The sequence below is a fragment of the Eschrichtius robustus genome, chromosome 20 (genome assembly GCF_028021215.1).
Source record: "Eschrichtius robustus isolate mEscRob2 chromosome 20, mEscRob2.pri, whole genome shotgun sequence".
Lineage (NCBI taxonomy): Eukaryota > Metazoa > Chordata > Mammalia > Artiodactyla > Eschrichtiidae > Eschrichtius > Eschrichtius robustus.
The window spans coordinates 43,354,241-43,366,775 of record NC_090843.1 but is presented as its reverse complement, the minus strand read 5'-3'; the positions used below and the strand labels follow the sequence as shown (position 1 = coordinate 43,366,775).

The following is a 12,535-nucleotide window of genomic DNA, read 5'->3' as shown; positions in this document are numbered from 1 at the left end:
CTTCCTGTGAGGGGAGGCTCAGGCTAAGGGGTCCCCGCGTTTCCCGAGTGAAAGGCCGCGTCCCGCTCCCGCCCACGCCGGCCCCTCCAGGGCTCTGCAACGGCTCCACTCACCAGCTCCCGCCACCTGGGTTCCGCTCCGGGACCTCGGCAGCCAGCGCCTCCCGACTCGCCCGCCCACCGGCCTCTCTTTCCAGCACCCGCAGCCTCCCTCCGGAGTGCAGGGGCCCGGGCGGCGCCACGGCCGGGAGCGGGGTCGGAGGCCAAACTGGGGCGCGGGCCAGAGCTGCCGGGCCGCCGGGCGCGGGAGAAGGAGGGCGCCCCCTCTCCTCTCTGGGCCGTGTCAATGCTTTGCACTTGGGGCGGCCTGCGGCTGGGGGGTCCTTCCCCAGAGCCCTGGGACCCGGGCGCCCCCCGCCTCAGGCCCTTTCGGCAGGTCGGGTCGGCCCGCCGCGCTTTCCCGTTCGGGCGCAGGCAGCCGCGGGCGCGGGCGACGGGGTGGGGGCCGGGGCAGGGGGAGGGGTCTCGGGGCTCGCTGGCCCGTCATTGGTTAATATTTTATTCTGTTGACATGTTTTCTTACTGCTGAGGCTTCCGACACCTTCTCCCCGGCCCCCCCTCCCGGCCGGAGCTTGGCCTGAGCTGTCAAAACCCCGCCCCCGGAGACCCACAATTGGTCCAAAAAGCGTAAAATCAGCAATCAAGGGGGGCCTGGCTCGTTAGCGCAGGGGATCCGAGCAGGGCAGGACATGTGAGATAGTCACAGTTTTCCAGAGATCACGACAAGATCTAACCAGTCGCGCGTGGTCCCCGGCGCCGGAGCGGGCCAGCCCAGCCCAGCCCAGCCCCGCGCAGAGCCCCCGCCGCCCCCGCGCCCAGAGCCCCGCGTCCCTCGCCGTGCGCCGGACGGGGAACCGGGAGGAGCTGCCACCGCGCTTGCCACCTGGGTCGCCCTTCCTCCGCGTGCGCCGCCGCCCGGGCCGGGGGTCCGAGCCGCGCGCCCCCGGCCCCGGCCCCCGGGCGCCTGGGCCGGATGTCCCGATGAGAGAGCCGGCGCTGGCGGCCAGCGCCATGGCTTACCACCCGTTTCACGCGCCACGGCCGGCCGACTTCCCCATGTCCGCCTTCCTGGCGGCGGCGCAGCCCTCCTTCTTCCCGGCACTCGCACTGCCGCCCGGCGCGCTGGCCAAGCCTCTGCCCGACCCCGGCTTGGCGGGGGCGGCGGCGGCGGCGGCGGCGGCGGCAGCGGCGGCGGCCGAGGCGGGGCTGCACGTCTCGGCACTGGGCCCGCATCCGCCCGCTGCGCATCTGCGCTCGCTTAAGAGCCTGGAGCCTGAGGACGAGGTGGAGGACGACCCCAAGGTGACGCTGGAGGCCAAGGAGCTGTGGGACCAGTTCCACAAGCTGGGCACCGAGATGGTCATCACCAAGTCCGGGAGGTAGGGCGGCCGGCTGGCCGGAGGGCGCGCGGGTGGGCGGGAGGGGCACCCGACAGCACCCACCAGCGCCGAGCCCGCCGCTCTCGGCTCCCTGCTCGCTCGGGCCCCCGCACCACGCTTATTAGACAACCAAGTTGACTTTTCTTATTTGGCAGCGAACGAATTTTTTTAAACCAAAGCATCGAAATCTCCCAAATGAAAACGAAAATATGCTCCTGCAAAATAGCCCCAGTCGTTATGAGTCCCAAAGCCGAGGAGGCCCCGCGGCTTGGCCCTGGCGGGTCTCCAGCGGTCTCGGCTGCAACTCCTCAGCCCCGCGGCCTCGCTCTCCTGCCTCCGAGTTTGGCTCGGTGCTCCGGGCAGATGCAGCGTCTCCCGCACTCTCCTCCGACCCTGGAGCCCAGAATGAGACTCGCACCCTGCTAGGCCCAGGCTGGCCCACTGGTTCCCGCCGGTCGCTGCGTTCTCGGCAGCGAGCCCCGAGCCGGCCCGGCTGCAGCCTGACCCGGCCTGGAGCCTTGTCCGCGCCGAGGAGCGAGGACCTCCAGACGCTCACGCCGCCCTAGGCCTTAAGGCCGGAAGAAAACTACAGTCCCCAACCACTCAAGCCTTTGACTCAGATACGGAGAATCCAGGCCTCAGGCTCACCCTCTTCCCCCGAACTTCAGGGTCAGGGTCCTTGTTCGGCGCTGTAACCCAGTTCCTTCCCCCAAACAAACAACATCCGAATTTATTTATGAGAGCTTCGGTCCCAAGTGGATATATCCCCTGAACGGATTTCAGGGAGAGTCAAGAGAAGCGGGTGTATTTATAAAGGCCCTGGATTTCTTTCATGAAAGCTCAGCTTTCATCTCAGATGAGGGAGAAAGAGGGTCACTAGATCTGAGCATAGGGCCGATGGGAAGCCTTATAAATAGGAGAGGGTCTTAACAGGCAGAAATGGGGTCTCCCAGGAATAACAACCGCAGGTGGTGTCTCCCAGGCAGTAATAAGGGGGAGAGCAGCGACAACAGAGGAACACAGGTGGGGAAGCTCCAGGCAATGGTGTGTGTGGGGGGGGGAGGGGTCCTCCGACAGAGAGCCGGGTCCCATGACGTCTCCATCTTTCCCTTTCTCGCAGGAGGATGTTTCCTCCCTTCAAGGTGCGAGTCAGCGGCCTGGACAAGAAGGCCAAATATATTCTGCTGATGGACATCGTGGCCGCTGATGATTGCCGGTATAAATTCCATAACTCGCGCTGGATGGTGGCGGGCAAGGCCGACCCCGAGATGCCCAAACGGATGTACATCCACCCGGACAGCCCGGCCACGGGAGAGCAGTGGATGGCCAAGCCGGTGGCCTTCCATAAGCTGAAGCTGACCAACAACATCTCCGACAAGCACGGCTTCGTGAGTGCAGGGCGGATGTGCAGATTGGGGTCGGAGACTGAGCACCGGGCACTGCAGGCAGTGGGGGGAGGAGAGGAGACCGCGGGATTCCCCAGAGGGGAGTGCTTGCCGAACCGGCAGGGTGCCCCTGCCCAGGTCACTGCCCTGTGGCCTGTGCCGGCTGGGCCTGGGCCCAGAGGGCTCTGCTCTGCAAGCCTGGAGAATGGTGGGGTTGGGGGCCGCTAAGCTCCAGGCTGCTCACAGCCTGAGCTCTCGTCAGGCCTTCCAAAGCCCCTCCTAGAGTCCAGCGGGAGGCAGGTGCGGCCGGAACTGGGTCGTGCAGCCGCTGGTCTTTAGGTTCTGAACTTGGAAGCCCTGCCCAGGACCTCAGCTTGTCCTCACCCTTCCCCGTGAGCAAGACCCGGGTTCCCATCCCTCTCCCCAAACGAGGAGATTTAAAAGTTAAAACAGCCCCCTCCATACCTTTTCTGAGACTCCTTTCCCTCCTCCCACAGGCAGATTGCCCGACCAGGAGGAGGGAGTTTGGGGTTCTCACCGTTTCTGCCTGAGCCAGGGCCCCGGCGAATGGGAGGGGGGAGTTCATGGGGCAAAAGGGACTTGCTGTCCGGAGGTAGGGCAGTCGATGAGCCCTCGAAGGTCCCAGTCTTCTCTCCGTGGGGTTACTAGGGGCTTAGCAGTGAGCCCAGGAAGAGAGGTTAAGAGTGGCATTATAGGGGGGTTTATTTTGTTTTATTTCTGTTTTCAACTGGGGTAAATTTTTTTTTAACGGAGAGAGAAACTGTGATGAAGAAAATTGAGAGAAAAAATAAAAGAAAAAGTAATATAGGAGCGAAAAGAAACGGAGAAGACAGGAGAAAACGGGGAAGGCTGGGGGGTGGAATGGAGAAGGCAAAACCCTGAGAGAGACAGAGAGAGCTGGAAAGAGGTCGGGTCCCCAGAGAACAGAAATTCTCGGGTCACAGGCTTGTGGGGGGGGGGCTGTCGGCTGACCCACGCCCTCCCCGCAGACCATCCTGAACTCCATGCACAAGTACCAACCGCGCTTCCACATCGTGCGAGCCAACGACATCCTGAAGCTGCCCTACAGCACCTTCCGTACCTACGTGTTCCCCGAGACCGACTTCATCGCGGTCACTGCCTACCAGAACGACAAGGTGCGCGGGTCGGGTGGCGGGCCCAGCCCCTGCACCGACGCCCTCCCCCACGTGCAGGCTCCAGCCCTCCACTCACACCCGCCCGCAGCCCCCCGCGCCCTCACGGCCCACTCCTGAGCACCAAGCCTCACGTCTGTAAGCGCAGCAGCCACCGAAATCCCCCAGGCTCTCTCGCAAGCCCGCGACATGTACCCACGAGCTCCCCCGGGCACATGAGCAGCTGGGCGCTCGTAGGGGTGGGGATATTTACTTAGCAATTAGCAGAGACTCCGGGCCGTGCTGACATTTTTACATTTTATTCGTTTATTTCTTGGCTCAGGGATGGGAATTTAAATGAAAAGAGGGCGCCAGAGGCAATCTGCCCAGGCGTTCCTGCTGCTAGGAACCCAACGCTAGGAACAGGGGGCCCAGTTTTCACTCTCCTGGGGGAGCCAGAGGGCGGGACAGGTGACAGCCCCCACCCCGCCATCCTTCTCTGGGTCAGTCCAGGCCCGGGACCCCTTGGGAGGTGCTTAGAGACTTTTCCTTCAAGTGAAAGGGCCTTTTCTGCGTGCTGCCTTTCTACACCCTCTCTCTAGAGAGGCAAAGCACCACCCCACTAGGCCTGTGCCCGTGTGCACCACTCTCGGGTGAACGACAGTGTCTGAGTGTCCTGCCGGTCGTTTTTTCTGTCCTTGTGAACCGATGTGTCTGTCCCACGCGGATATGCGTGCACCATTTGGAGTGCCTTAGATTCGTGTGGAGGCGTGTGAATTCGTTTGGTTTCCTGGGCACTTGTTTTGCCTGTGTGTACTTGCATGTGCGCGGCCCGTGAGCGTGGTTGACTTTGTGTGTGTCTGCTGACCTGCGTGTGCTCTGCCGTCTGCGCCCTGCTCAGGTTCCGGGTTAGTTTAACTTGAGTGGCCTCGTGGGCCTGTGTGCACGCTTGGACGGATTTTGACTCTGGACGCACAGCTTTGGGCTTGTGTGTGCAAGTTGAGGGATTATGCCTCGAATAAACTTTTTGGAGGTCGCTTTCCTCGAGGCCCGCCCGCCGGCCTCACCTTGCCTTGTGGCTTGGAGCGTCCTATCCCAGGTGGGCGGGTACCAAGTGTGCACTCCCCGGGCTCTCCTCTGGGCGGGCAGCCGCTGACCTCCGGGTGCCCCAGGCCAGGCTGGAAGAGCCGCATCCTGACCTGGCGCCGCCCCCTCGGTCCCCGCAGATCACGCAGCTTAAGATCGACAACAACCCGTTTGCCAAGGGCTTCCGGGACACCGGGAATGGCCGGCGGGAGAAAAGGTGAGGGTGCACGGGACCGCCCTGCGGCGGTGCCTGGGGGAACAGGACATGGAATGGGGCGGTGGGCGACTGCGCTGCGCTCTGACCCGCTCCGTCCGCTTATCCCCAGGAAGCAGCTAACGCTGCCGTCGTTGCGCTTGTACGAGGAGCACTGCAAGCCAGAGCGCGACGGTGCCGAGTCGGACGCCTCGTCCTGCGACCCTCCCCCCGCGCGGGAACCGCCACCCTCCCCGGGGACAGCGCCTAGTCCCCTGCGCCTGCACCGGACTAGAGGTGCGGATCTGACGGGGAAGAGAAGGGGACCGGGAAGAGAAGGGGAGGGTGTCCACCGGGCGCCAGGTGGCTCGGTGCTCAACATCCGGCTAACTTAAGGCCTGGGAGAAGCGTCAGCAGTGAGCCTGGGAGGCCTCTAACTCAGGACTCTCCGTGAGGGCGGTCCCAGGTGGCCCGCAGATCCTGCTAGGCTCCGAGTTAGGGCCCTGGCGCTGGGTGACTCTGTGGCAGTAAGGTTTTCTCTACCGGGTTCACCTTCTCCCAGTGAACATAAGGGGTCTTGGATGAGGTGACCTACAACTGCCCTTAGCCCGACGAGCATCTAGAAGCTCCTCCGACTTGGCATGCCCGAGAGCAGGCTTTCGCACGTCTCTCCGGCCCGGCGCAGACGCCAGGAGAGGCTTCGCGCCTGTCTCTCCCGGGCCGTAACCCCGCGCGTCCTCTCTCCCCGCAGCCGAGGAGAAGTCGTGCGCCGCGGACAGTGACCCAGAGCCCGAGAGGCTGAGCGAGGAGCGCGCGGGGCAGGCGCTAGGCCGCAGCCTGGCCCTGGACGGCGGCAGCCCCCCTCGCTTGACCGAACCCGAGCGCGCCCGGGAGCGGCGCAGCCCCGAGAGGGCCAAGGAGCCGGCCGAGAGCGGCGGGGACGGCCTGTTTGGCCTGCGGAGCCTAGAGAAGGAGCGCGCCGAAGCCCGGCGGAAGGACGAGGGGCGCAAGGAGGCCGGCGAGAGCAAGGAGCCCGGCCTGGCGCCGCTGGTGGTGCAGACAGACAGTGCGTCCCCCCTGGGCGCCGGACACCTGCCGGGCTTGGCTTTCTCCGGCCACCTGCACGGGCAGCAGTTCTTCGGGCCTCTGGGGGCCGGCCAGCCGCTCTTTCTGCACCCGGGACAGTTCGCCATGGGCCCCGGCGCCTTCTCCGCCATGGGCATGGGCCACCTACTGGCCTCGGTGGCAGGCGGCGGCAGTGGAGGAGGCGGCGGGCCAGGGACAGCCACCGGGCTGGACGCAGGCGGGCTGGGTCCCGCGGCCAGCGCGGCAAGCACCGCCGGGCCCTTCCCGTTCCACCTCTCCCAGCACATGCTGGCATCTCAGGTAAGGCCTGTGAGCTGGTGGCAGCACGATGGAGGGAGGAGGACTGAGGTGGGCAGAGGAGGCAGGCGTAGGGCTTGAGGATGCCATAGGCGCTCCAGTGCTTCCAGCCGGCAAGGACTCCCTCCTGGGGAGACCCAGTGGACCCTCTGGAACACACCTAGGTTCAGGGAGACTAGGATTGTTAGGTCCAGGGTTTGCAAGGGCACTGCTTCTGACTCCTGTGTGACCTTGGGCAAGTCCCTGACCCTCTCTGGGCCTATTTCCTTCCCTATAACCCTAGCATAGAGTGGCACCCGTTAGACTCTTTCTGCTCTGGCTGCCCTGGGCTTCTGTAAGTCCACTTGCCTGGCCTGCCTCAGGACATTTTTCTTGGGAACAAAGATCCCTGGCTCACTGTCAGTCCCTGAAAGGTTAAGGTGGCTGGACAAAAGGAGTAGGAAAATTTGCAATATGTTCTGGATAATTGACCACCCAAATGACCCACCTCCCAGATGTCTCTGGCCCCTTTCAGACCCTCCAGGAAGTCCTCTGACCTGACAAAGGACTGGGCTCTCCCTTCCCCCACACCGGGTTTCCCAACTCTCCCAGCCACGTGTCTCAGAGACGAGGGGCTCGGTTCCCCAGGCCCAAGTTGAAATTCTGAGCTCCCAGGGGAAAGTTTATGAAACTGTGGCCAGCAGCAAAATAAGAAGATCTGATGGGGAGAGCGGCCTCTTTGGTTGCTTGGGTGGAATATTCCCTGTGGAAAGATTTGGAATCTCTACATTCATTTTCCTCCCTCTGAGGTTTCTGGCAAATTGAACCCGTGAGATCTTATCTTAAGGGAAGGAAAATAGGAGTTCAGATCTGAGAAGGCTCCTTTGGTTCAGAAGCAAATATTTTTAAAGTGGGGGAGGGGATTCTGAAATGAGTTTTAAATAGAGCTCAGCGTCAGGGGTGTGTGGAGTGAGTGTTTGAGGCACTAACATCACATATCTGGGGATCTGAGCTGGCAAGGAATCCTCCAGAAAATGGAGTTCAGGGCCTGGAGGTTGAATCTGCACCCTTGGGTCGGTGTGTATGTGATGCCTCCTCCTGAGACAAATTCTGGTGATAAGCATGGGCATCAGAGAGGTCACAGGGAAGTCAGGGCTTCTAGACACAGCCTGGTCAACAGGTGCAAGGCCAGGGCAAGAGTACTCAGCACTCAGGAGGCATCACTTGGTGTACTGCTAGTGGTTACGTTCTCAAGCCAGGATAGCTCACCTCTGGCCATCAGGAAGAGCCAAAACCTGGGAGATCTGAAGCCTCCCTCCTTCCTCTGAGACACCATGTCTGAATGCTCAGTAGGGCTTGACCTTCTCAGGAAGGATATTTTCTCATTCCTGACTAAGCTACTTCTCTTCCTTCTCCCTGCCTGAGCCAGGCCTGAGGCTCCCCGGAAGCCCAGCCCAGTCAGCTCCTGCCCTCCTCCCCATACCCACATACTCTGTGGAGTGAACATTATCTCAAAGGTCAGATAATCCAAAAGCCGGGCCTCAGGGACTCAGGCAGTGTTTGTCCAGGGTTTCCCAGCTACTGTGCTTTCCACAGGCAAAGACTTTGCATTCCTTCCTCAGCTGCCACTTAGGTGCCGCCAGGAGTTCTTTGTATTCAGGCCAGTTTATATACTGATTGGCATCTGTATCCTTCTCCTGGTCCAGGCAGGAGACCCCTGAGCAGGTGGGCAGGCAGAGGGAGAATTTACAAAGACCCCCGGCCCCCGCCCCACCCCTCGCCTGTGCTTCCCCAGCCCTGCGGGACACCTGCGGATAGAAAGGCTGGGGAGGACACTGTTGTAAGCGAGCAGAACCTCCCTCCCAGCACAGCCAAAGATGCCTGCTGGCCACCTGGCCCTGTGCCAGCCCTGTTTCCTCCCTCAAGGCCCATGCTAGTTCAGCTGCCTGTAATGGCCTTCCCATACTCGGACTGTAATACCCGGCACAGAGCTTGATGGCGCCAGGTCTGTGCATCATAACCTGAAGCGAGCTCCCCTTCTAACTGGGTTTGGCCATAGGCATACCGGCTCATGCCTACCTGTGCTTTTTTGGGATTACAGTCATGTGAGCTCTGGTCTCATATTCCTAAAAACCGTAGGGCAAGGATTTCCAGTTGTAGCACCACCCCCAGAGCCCAGATCACCTGCAGAAACACCTCAGGCAGGATGCCTAACCCTTGTCTTGTTCTGTTTCTTCCAGGGAATCCCAATGCCCACTTTCGGAGGCCTCTTCCCCTACCCCTACACTTACATGGCTGCTGCTGCCGCAGCGGCCTCCGCTTTGCCAGCCACTAGTGCTGCGGCTGCTGCCGCCGCTGCCGCAGGCTCCCTGTCCCGGAGTCCCTTTCTGGGCAGTGCCCGGCCCCGCCTGCGCTTCAGCCCCTACCAGATCCCAGTCACCATCCCACCTAGCACTAGCCTCCTCACTACTGGGCTGGCGGCCGAGGGCCCCAAGGCTGCAGGCGGCAACAGCCGGGAGCCCAGCCCGCCGCCCGAGCTGGCTCTCCGCAAAGCGGGGGCCCCGCCCCGCGGGGCCCTGTCGCCCAGCGGCTCAGCCAAAGAGGCAGCCAGTGAACTGCAGAGCATCCAGAGACTGGTGAGTGGGCTGGAGAGCCAGCGAGCCCTCTCCCCCGGCAGGGAGTCGCCCAAGTGAGGGGGCCGCTCAGCTGCTCCGCTGCCGCGCAGGCCTCCTGAGCTGCCTGCCCCTGCTGCTTGGGACATGTACAGCACAGAATGGGTATTTATTTAAATAAAGGAGAAAAAGCGGGCTGCAGCAGCTGGAATGAAGCCCCGATCAGCCAGCCAGGGCCTGGGACACTTCCCTGGGCTTCAGAAGGAATCCGGCTGCCAGGAACGCAGTCGCGTTGGAGCCACTGGATTTGGTCCAAGCCTGCTCCCGTGTCAAGGTGTCATCGGCGGGGCCCTCTCCGGGTCCTCCAGCGCTGTGGGGAGGCCTCGTCCCTGGCCCAGCCAGAGGCTGGCTCTTCGGGAGCCAGAAGGTGCAGGGGTCAGGCGGGGGAGCCCCAGAACCCCTAGCCTCGGGCTGGGACCGCTTGAGAATCTGGGGTGAGGGGTGCTGGGGTCAGTGAAGATTCAAGTCAGTGTAGACTTGAGCTGAGAGAACCTGTTCTTTTAGTCCTTCCACCTCTTCACCCAGACAGGCACCCCTCCCACCCCTGGGTCAGCAGAGGGAGTGGCACTTCAGCCTTGAGTCCCCAGGGGGAAAAAAAAAAGATATTTATGAAATAAATGGTAATTTGTGTAAATAAGCTTTAAGGTTCCCAGAATATGCAAATTGGTATTAATTTATTCAAAAGTGTACATTGCTGTGTACATAATATTTAGAGATTAACTCATAGCATTTAATTTTTTTTTTCATTTTACATGAGCATCTATATTGTACAGGGCTGGGGGGTGTCCTTGGCTGCGGGAGAGGGCCCCGATCCCTGGAGGAACTCCCACGCCGCCAGCCCCTCGGCCCCTGCGCCCGTGCTTTGCTCTTCCGGCCCGCGGGCTCCACCTCAGGTTTTCACTTTTCGCTCTGGAGCGAGACGAAACGACAAAAACTCGAGAAAACAATAAAACGCTACAATGCGAAGTGAACGGCGCAGTGCGCTCTGTGGGTCGCGCGGGACAGGGGCGCCGCAAGCGCGTCAGGTGGGACTGGAGGCGGGGACCGAAGGTTGGGCGCCCCGGGCTTGGCGGCAGCTGCTCCCCGGGGGCGGCTGCAAGGCTTGGGCGGCGAGCTGAGCTGCGAGGCCGGGCGGCGCCGGCGCGGGCTGCGGGCTGGGCCGGGAGGCGCCGAGCCGCCCCGAGCCCCCGCGCTCCCAGCGCGTCCGCGTCCCAGGCCGGGGGCCGGGCTCCCTCTGCTGGCCGCCAGCCTCTGTCCGCCACTCCGCGCCCGGCCTCCCGCTCCCAGTCCGGGGCACCACAGTGGAATTGCACCCCCTTTCAGAGCCTCTGGGTAGGTGGGGCTGATAAGATGGGTGCTCCCTGCTCCCTCTTTCCCTTCGGAGGAGGGGTTTGGCCATGGTCCCCCATATACCGCGGACCCTAGAATCCTTTTCCATCTCTCTGTCTCCTGAACCTCAAAAAGAAACGTTCTCTCCGTATCAGGGTTGTTGACTAGAGTGGCAGTCTAGCCTGAAAGTTCTCCGGTGGAAATCATCTAAATCCCTCTTGGGGGCGTGGGGAGTGAGGGTCACTAGGCTCATTCTTTTCCTGCCTCACTTTCCCCTTGTATAGTAATGGGTTCAGATGGTGATCTCTCAGGGAGCTCCACTGTGTCACTCTCCATTAGGCCTCCTTCCCCGTGGCCCACGTCTGCAAGGACAGCTGCCTCCTGCCCCTATCCCATGAAGGCGGCATCTTCTCTCTTCTTCACCCAGCCAACAGGTGTCACCAGCCCCAAATCCTAGCAGTGGAAGGGATGGGAGACGGGCGGTCACTCTTTCAAACCCAGTTCCTCCCTCATTAAGCCTTGGAGATCCATAACACCCTGGCCCAGCTGGCTGCTCAACTTGGGTACTTTGGGGGACGAGAGGCTCTGGCTTCCTGTTCACCAGGGCCATCAAGGATGGTGAGATGGAGGAAGGGTGAAGGAGGAGGTGGAATTGGCCTCCGAACTCCCAGGACACCTTCTTGGGCCGACACATTTGCAAGGAAGAGAATCATGTCTGCCTTTTCCAGGGAGGGAGCTGGCCACAGGTCACGCTGAATTCGGCGAGGGGCTCAGCCAGTGAACCAGTGGGAGGGCCAGAACACTGTCCCACTCTCGGAGGGTGACACTCCGGCTTCCGTGCCTCTGACCTTCGGGCGTGCAGGACAGCAAGGCGGGCAGTTCAGGAACAAGGTGGAGCAGAAAGTCCCTTTTCTCAGCTCAAATAAAATCCTCTGTGTACAGTGTGTTTATTCGAGGTCTCTTCGGGCTAAAAACGCCTCTAAAATTCGAAGAGGGGCGCGTTGGTTTCTTCCGGTTTCTCACTGTCAGCCCGTCTAGGAAGAATTGGGAAGAGGCTGCGGAGCGAGCTGCTGACACCAGGGGGCAGCACCGACCCGGAGCCGCGGGCGGGCCCGCGGGCAGATGGGAAACTGGAGGAGGGTCGCTGTCAAAGCCGGGCAGAGCGGCCAGTTTGCGGCCGCGTTCTCACAGCGTGGTGGCTGCAGCGCCCCGGGTGGGGTGGAGTGATACTCCAAGGCCTCGAGAGGCCCCCGGCCCCGAGCGCAGCTTTGCGAGTCGTCCCCCCTTCCCCCCTGACCCCCAGCCGCACAGTCCCCTCCCTGAGTCTCCCTCGCGCCTCTGCGCTGGGTCCCAGCTGCGAGCCTGAGTTCGGCTGCGGGAACCGCGCGGTCGAGTCCCAGACAAAGGCCAGGCCGCTCCCTGGCCCAATTAAGCCACCCGCCTCCCAGCTTTCATTGTTCCCGGGGTCGCCAGTTAGCCCAGGCGCCCCGCGTCCCGCCGCTCCGGTGTCCCAAGGCCTCCTTAACCCTTCAGGGCCTGGCACCAGGCGCCCTAGACGGCAGAATCCCCGGCGGACGAGTGTGGAGGGCTTGCTGAGCTGGTGTGTCCCCGCGAGGCCCTGTGCGTTGGGACTGCGGGGTGTGAGAGGGAATTGTACGTGTCGGCGTGGGATTGTGAGTGTGATTCACAGGGGAGTTTGGAGGCTAGGGGTCTGGGTGTCGGGGGCTCCGTGAGACCCCTAGCGGCTGGGCAGCGAGGAGTGCGAGACCTAGGGGACCTCGTTTCCTCTTCTGCCAATCCGAGTCTCCCGAGCCCTCGAGTCATCCCCCTACCCCTACCCCCACCCCCGCCAACCCACCCCCCAAAAATGCTGCCGTGGAAAATCTTGAGCATCAGTGGCCCCGCCCTGTCCTCCCCAAGGGCGCAGAACTGGGACC

The 12,535-nt window shown here is 62.1% G+C and overlaps 1 protein-coding gene across 1 annotated transcript; it reads left to right on the top strand.

Annotated features, from left to right (window-relative positions):
- Positions 1–984: 984 nt before the first annotated feature.
- On the top strand, positions 985–9,906 carry TBX2 (T-box transcription factor 2). The gene is made up of 7 exons (XM_068530143.1): positions 985–1,438; positions 2,559–2,826; positions 3,834–3,980; positions 5,183–5,259; positions 5,369–5,532; positions 5,987–6,621; positions 8,838–9,906. Exons 1-7 carry the CDS (start codon positions 1,041–1,043, stop codon positions 9,288–9,290), a joined length of 2,142 nt encoding a protein of 713 aa, XP_068386244.1. The 5' UTR covers positions 985–1,040; the 3' UTR covers positions 9,291–9,906.
- The last annotated feature ends 2,629 nt before the right edge of the window (positions 9,907–12,535 follow it).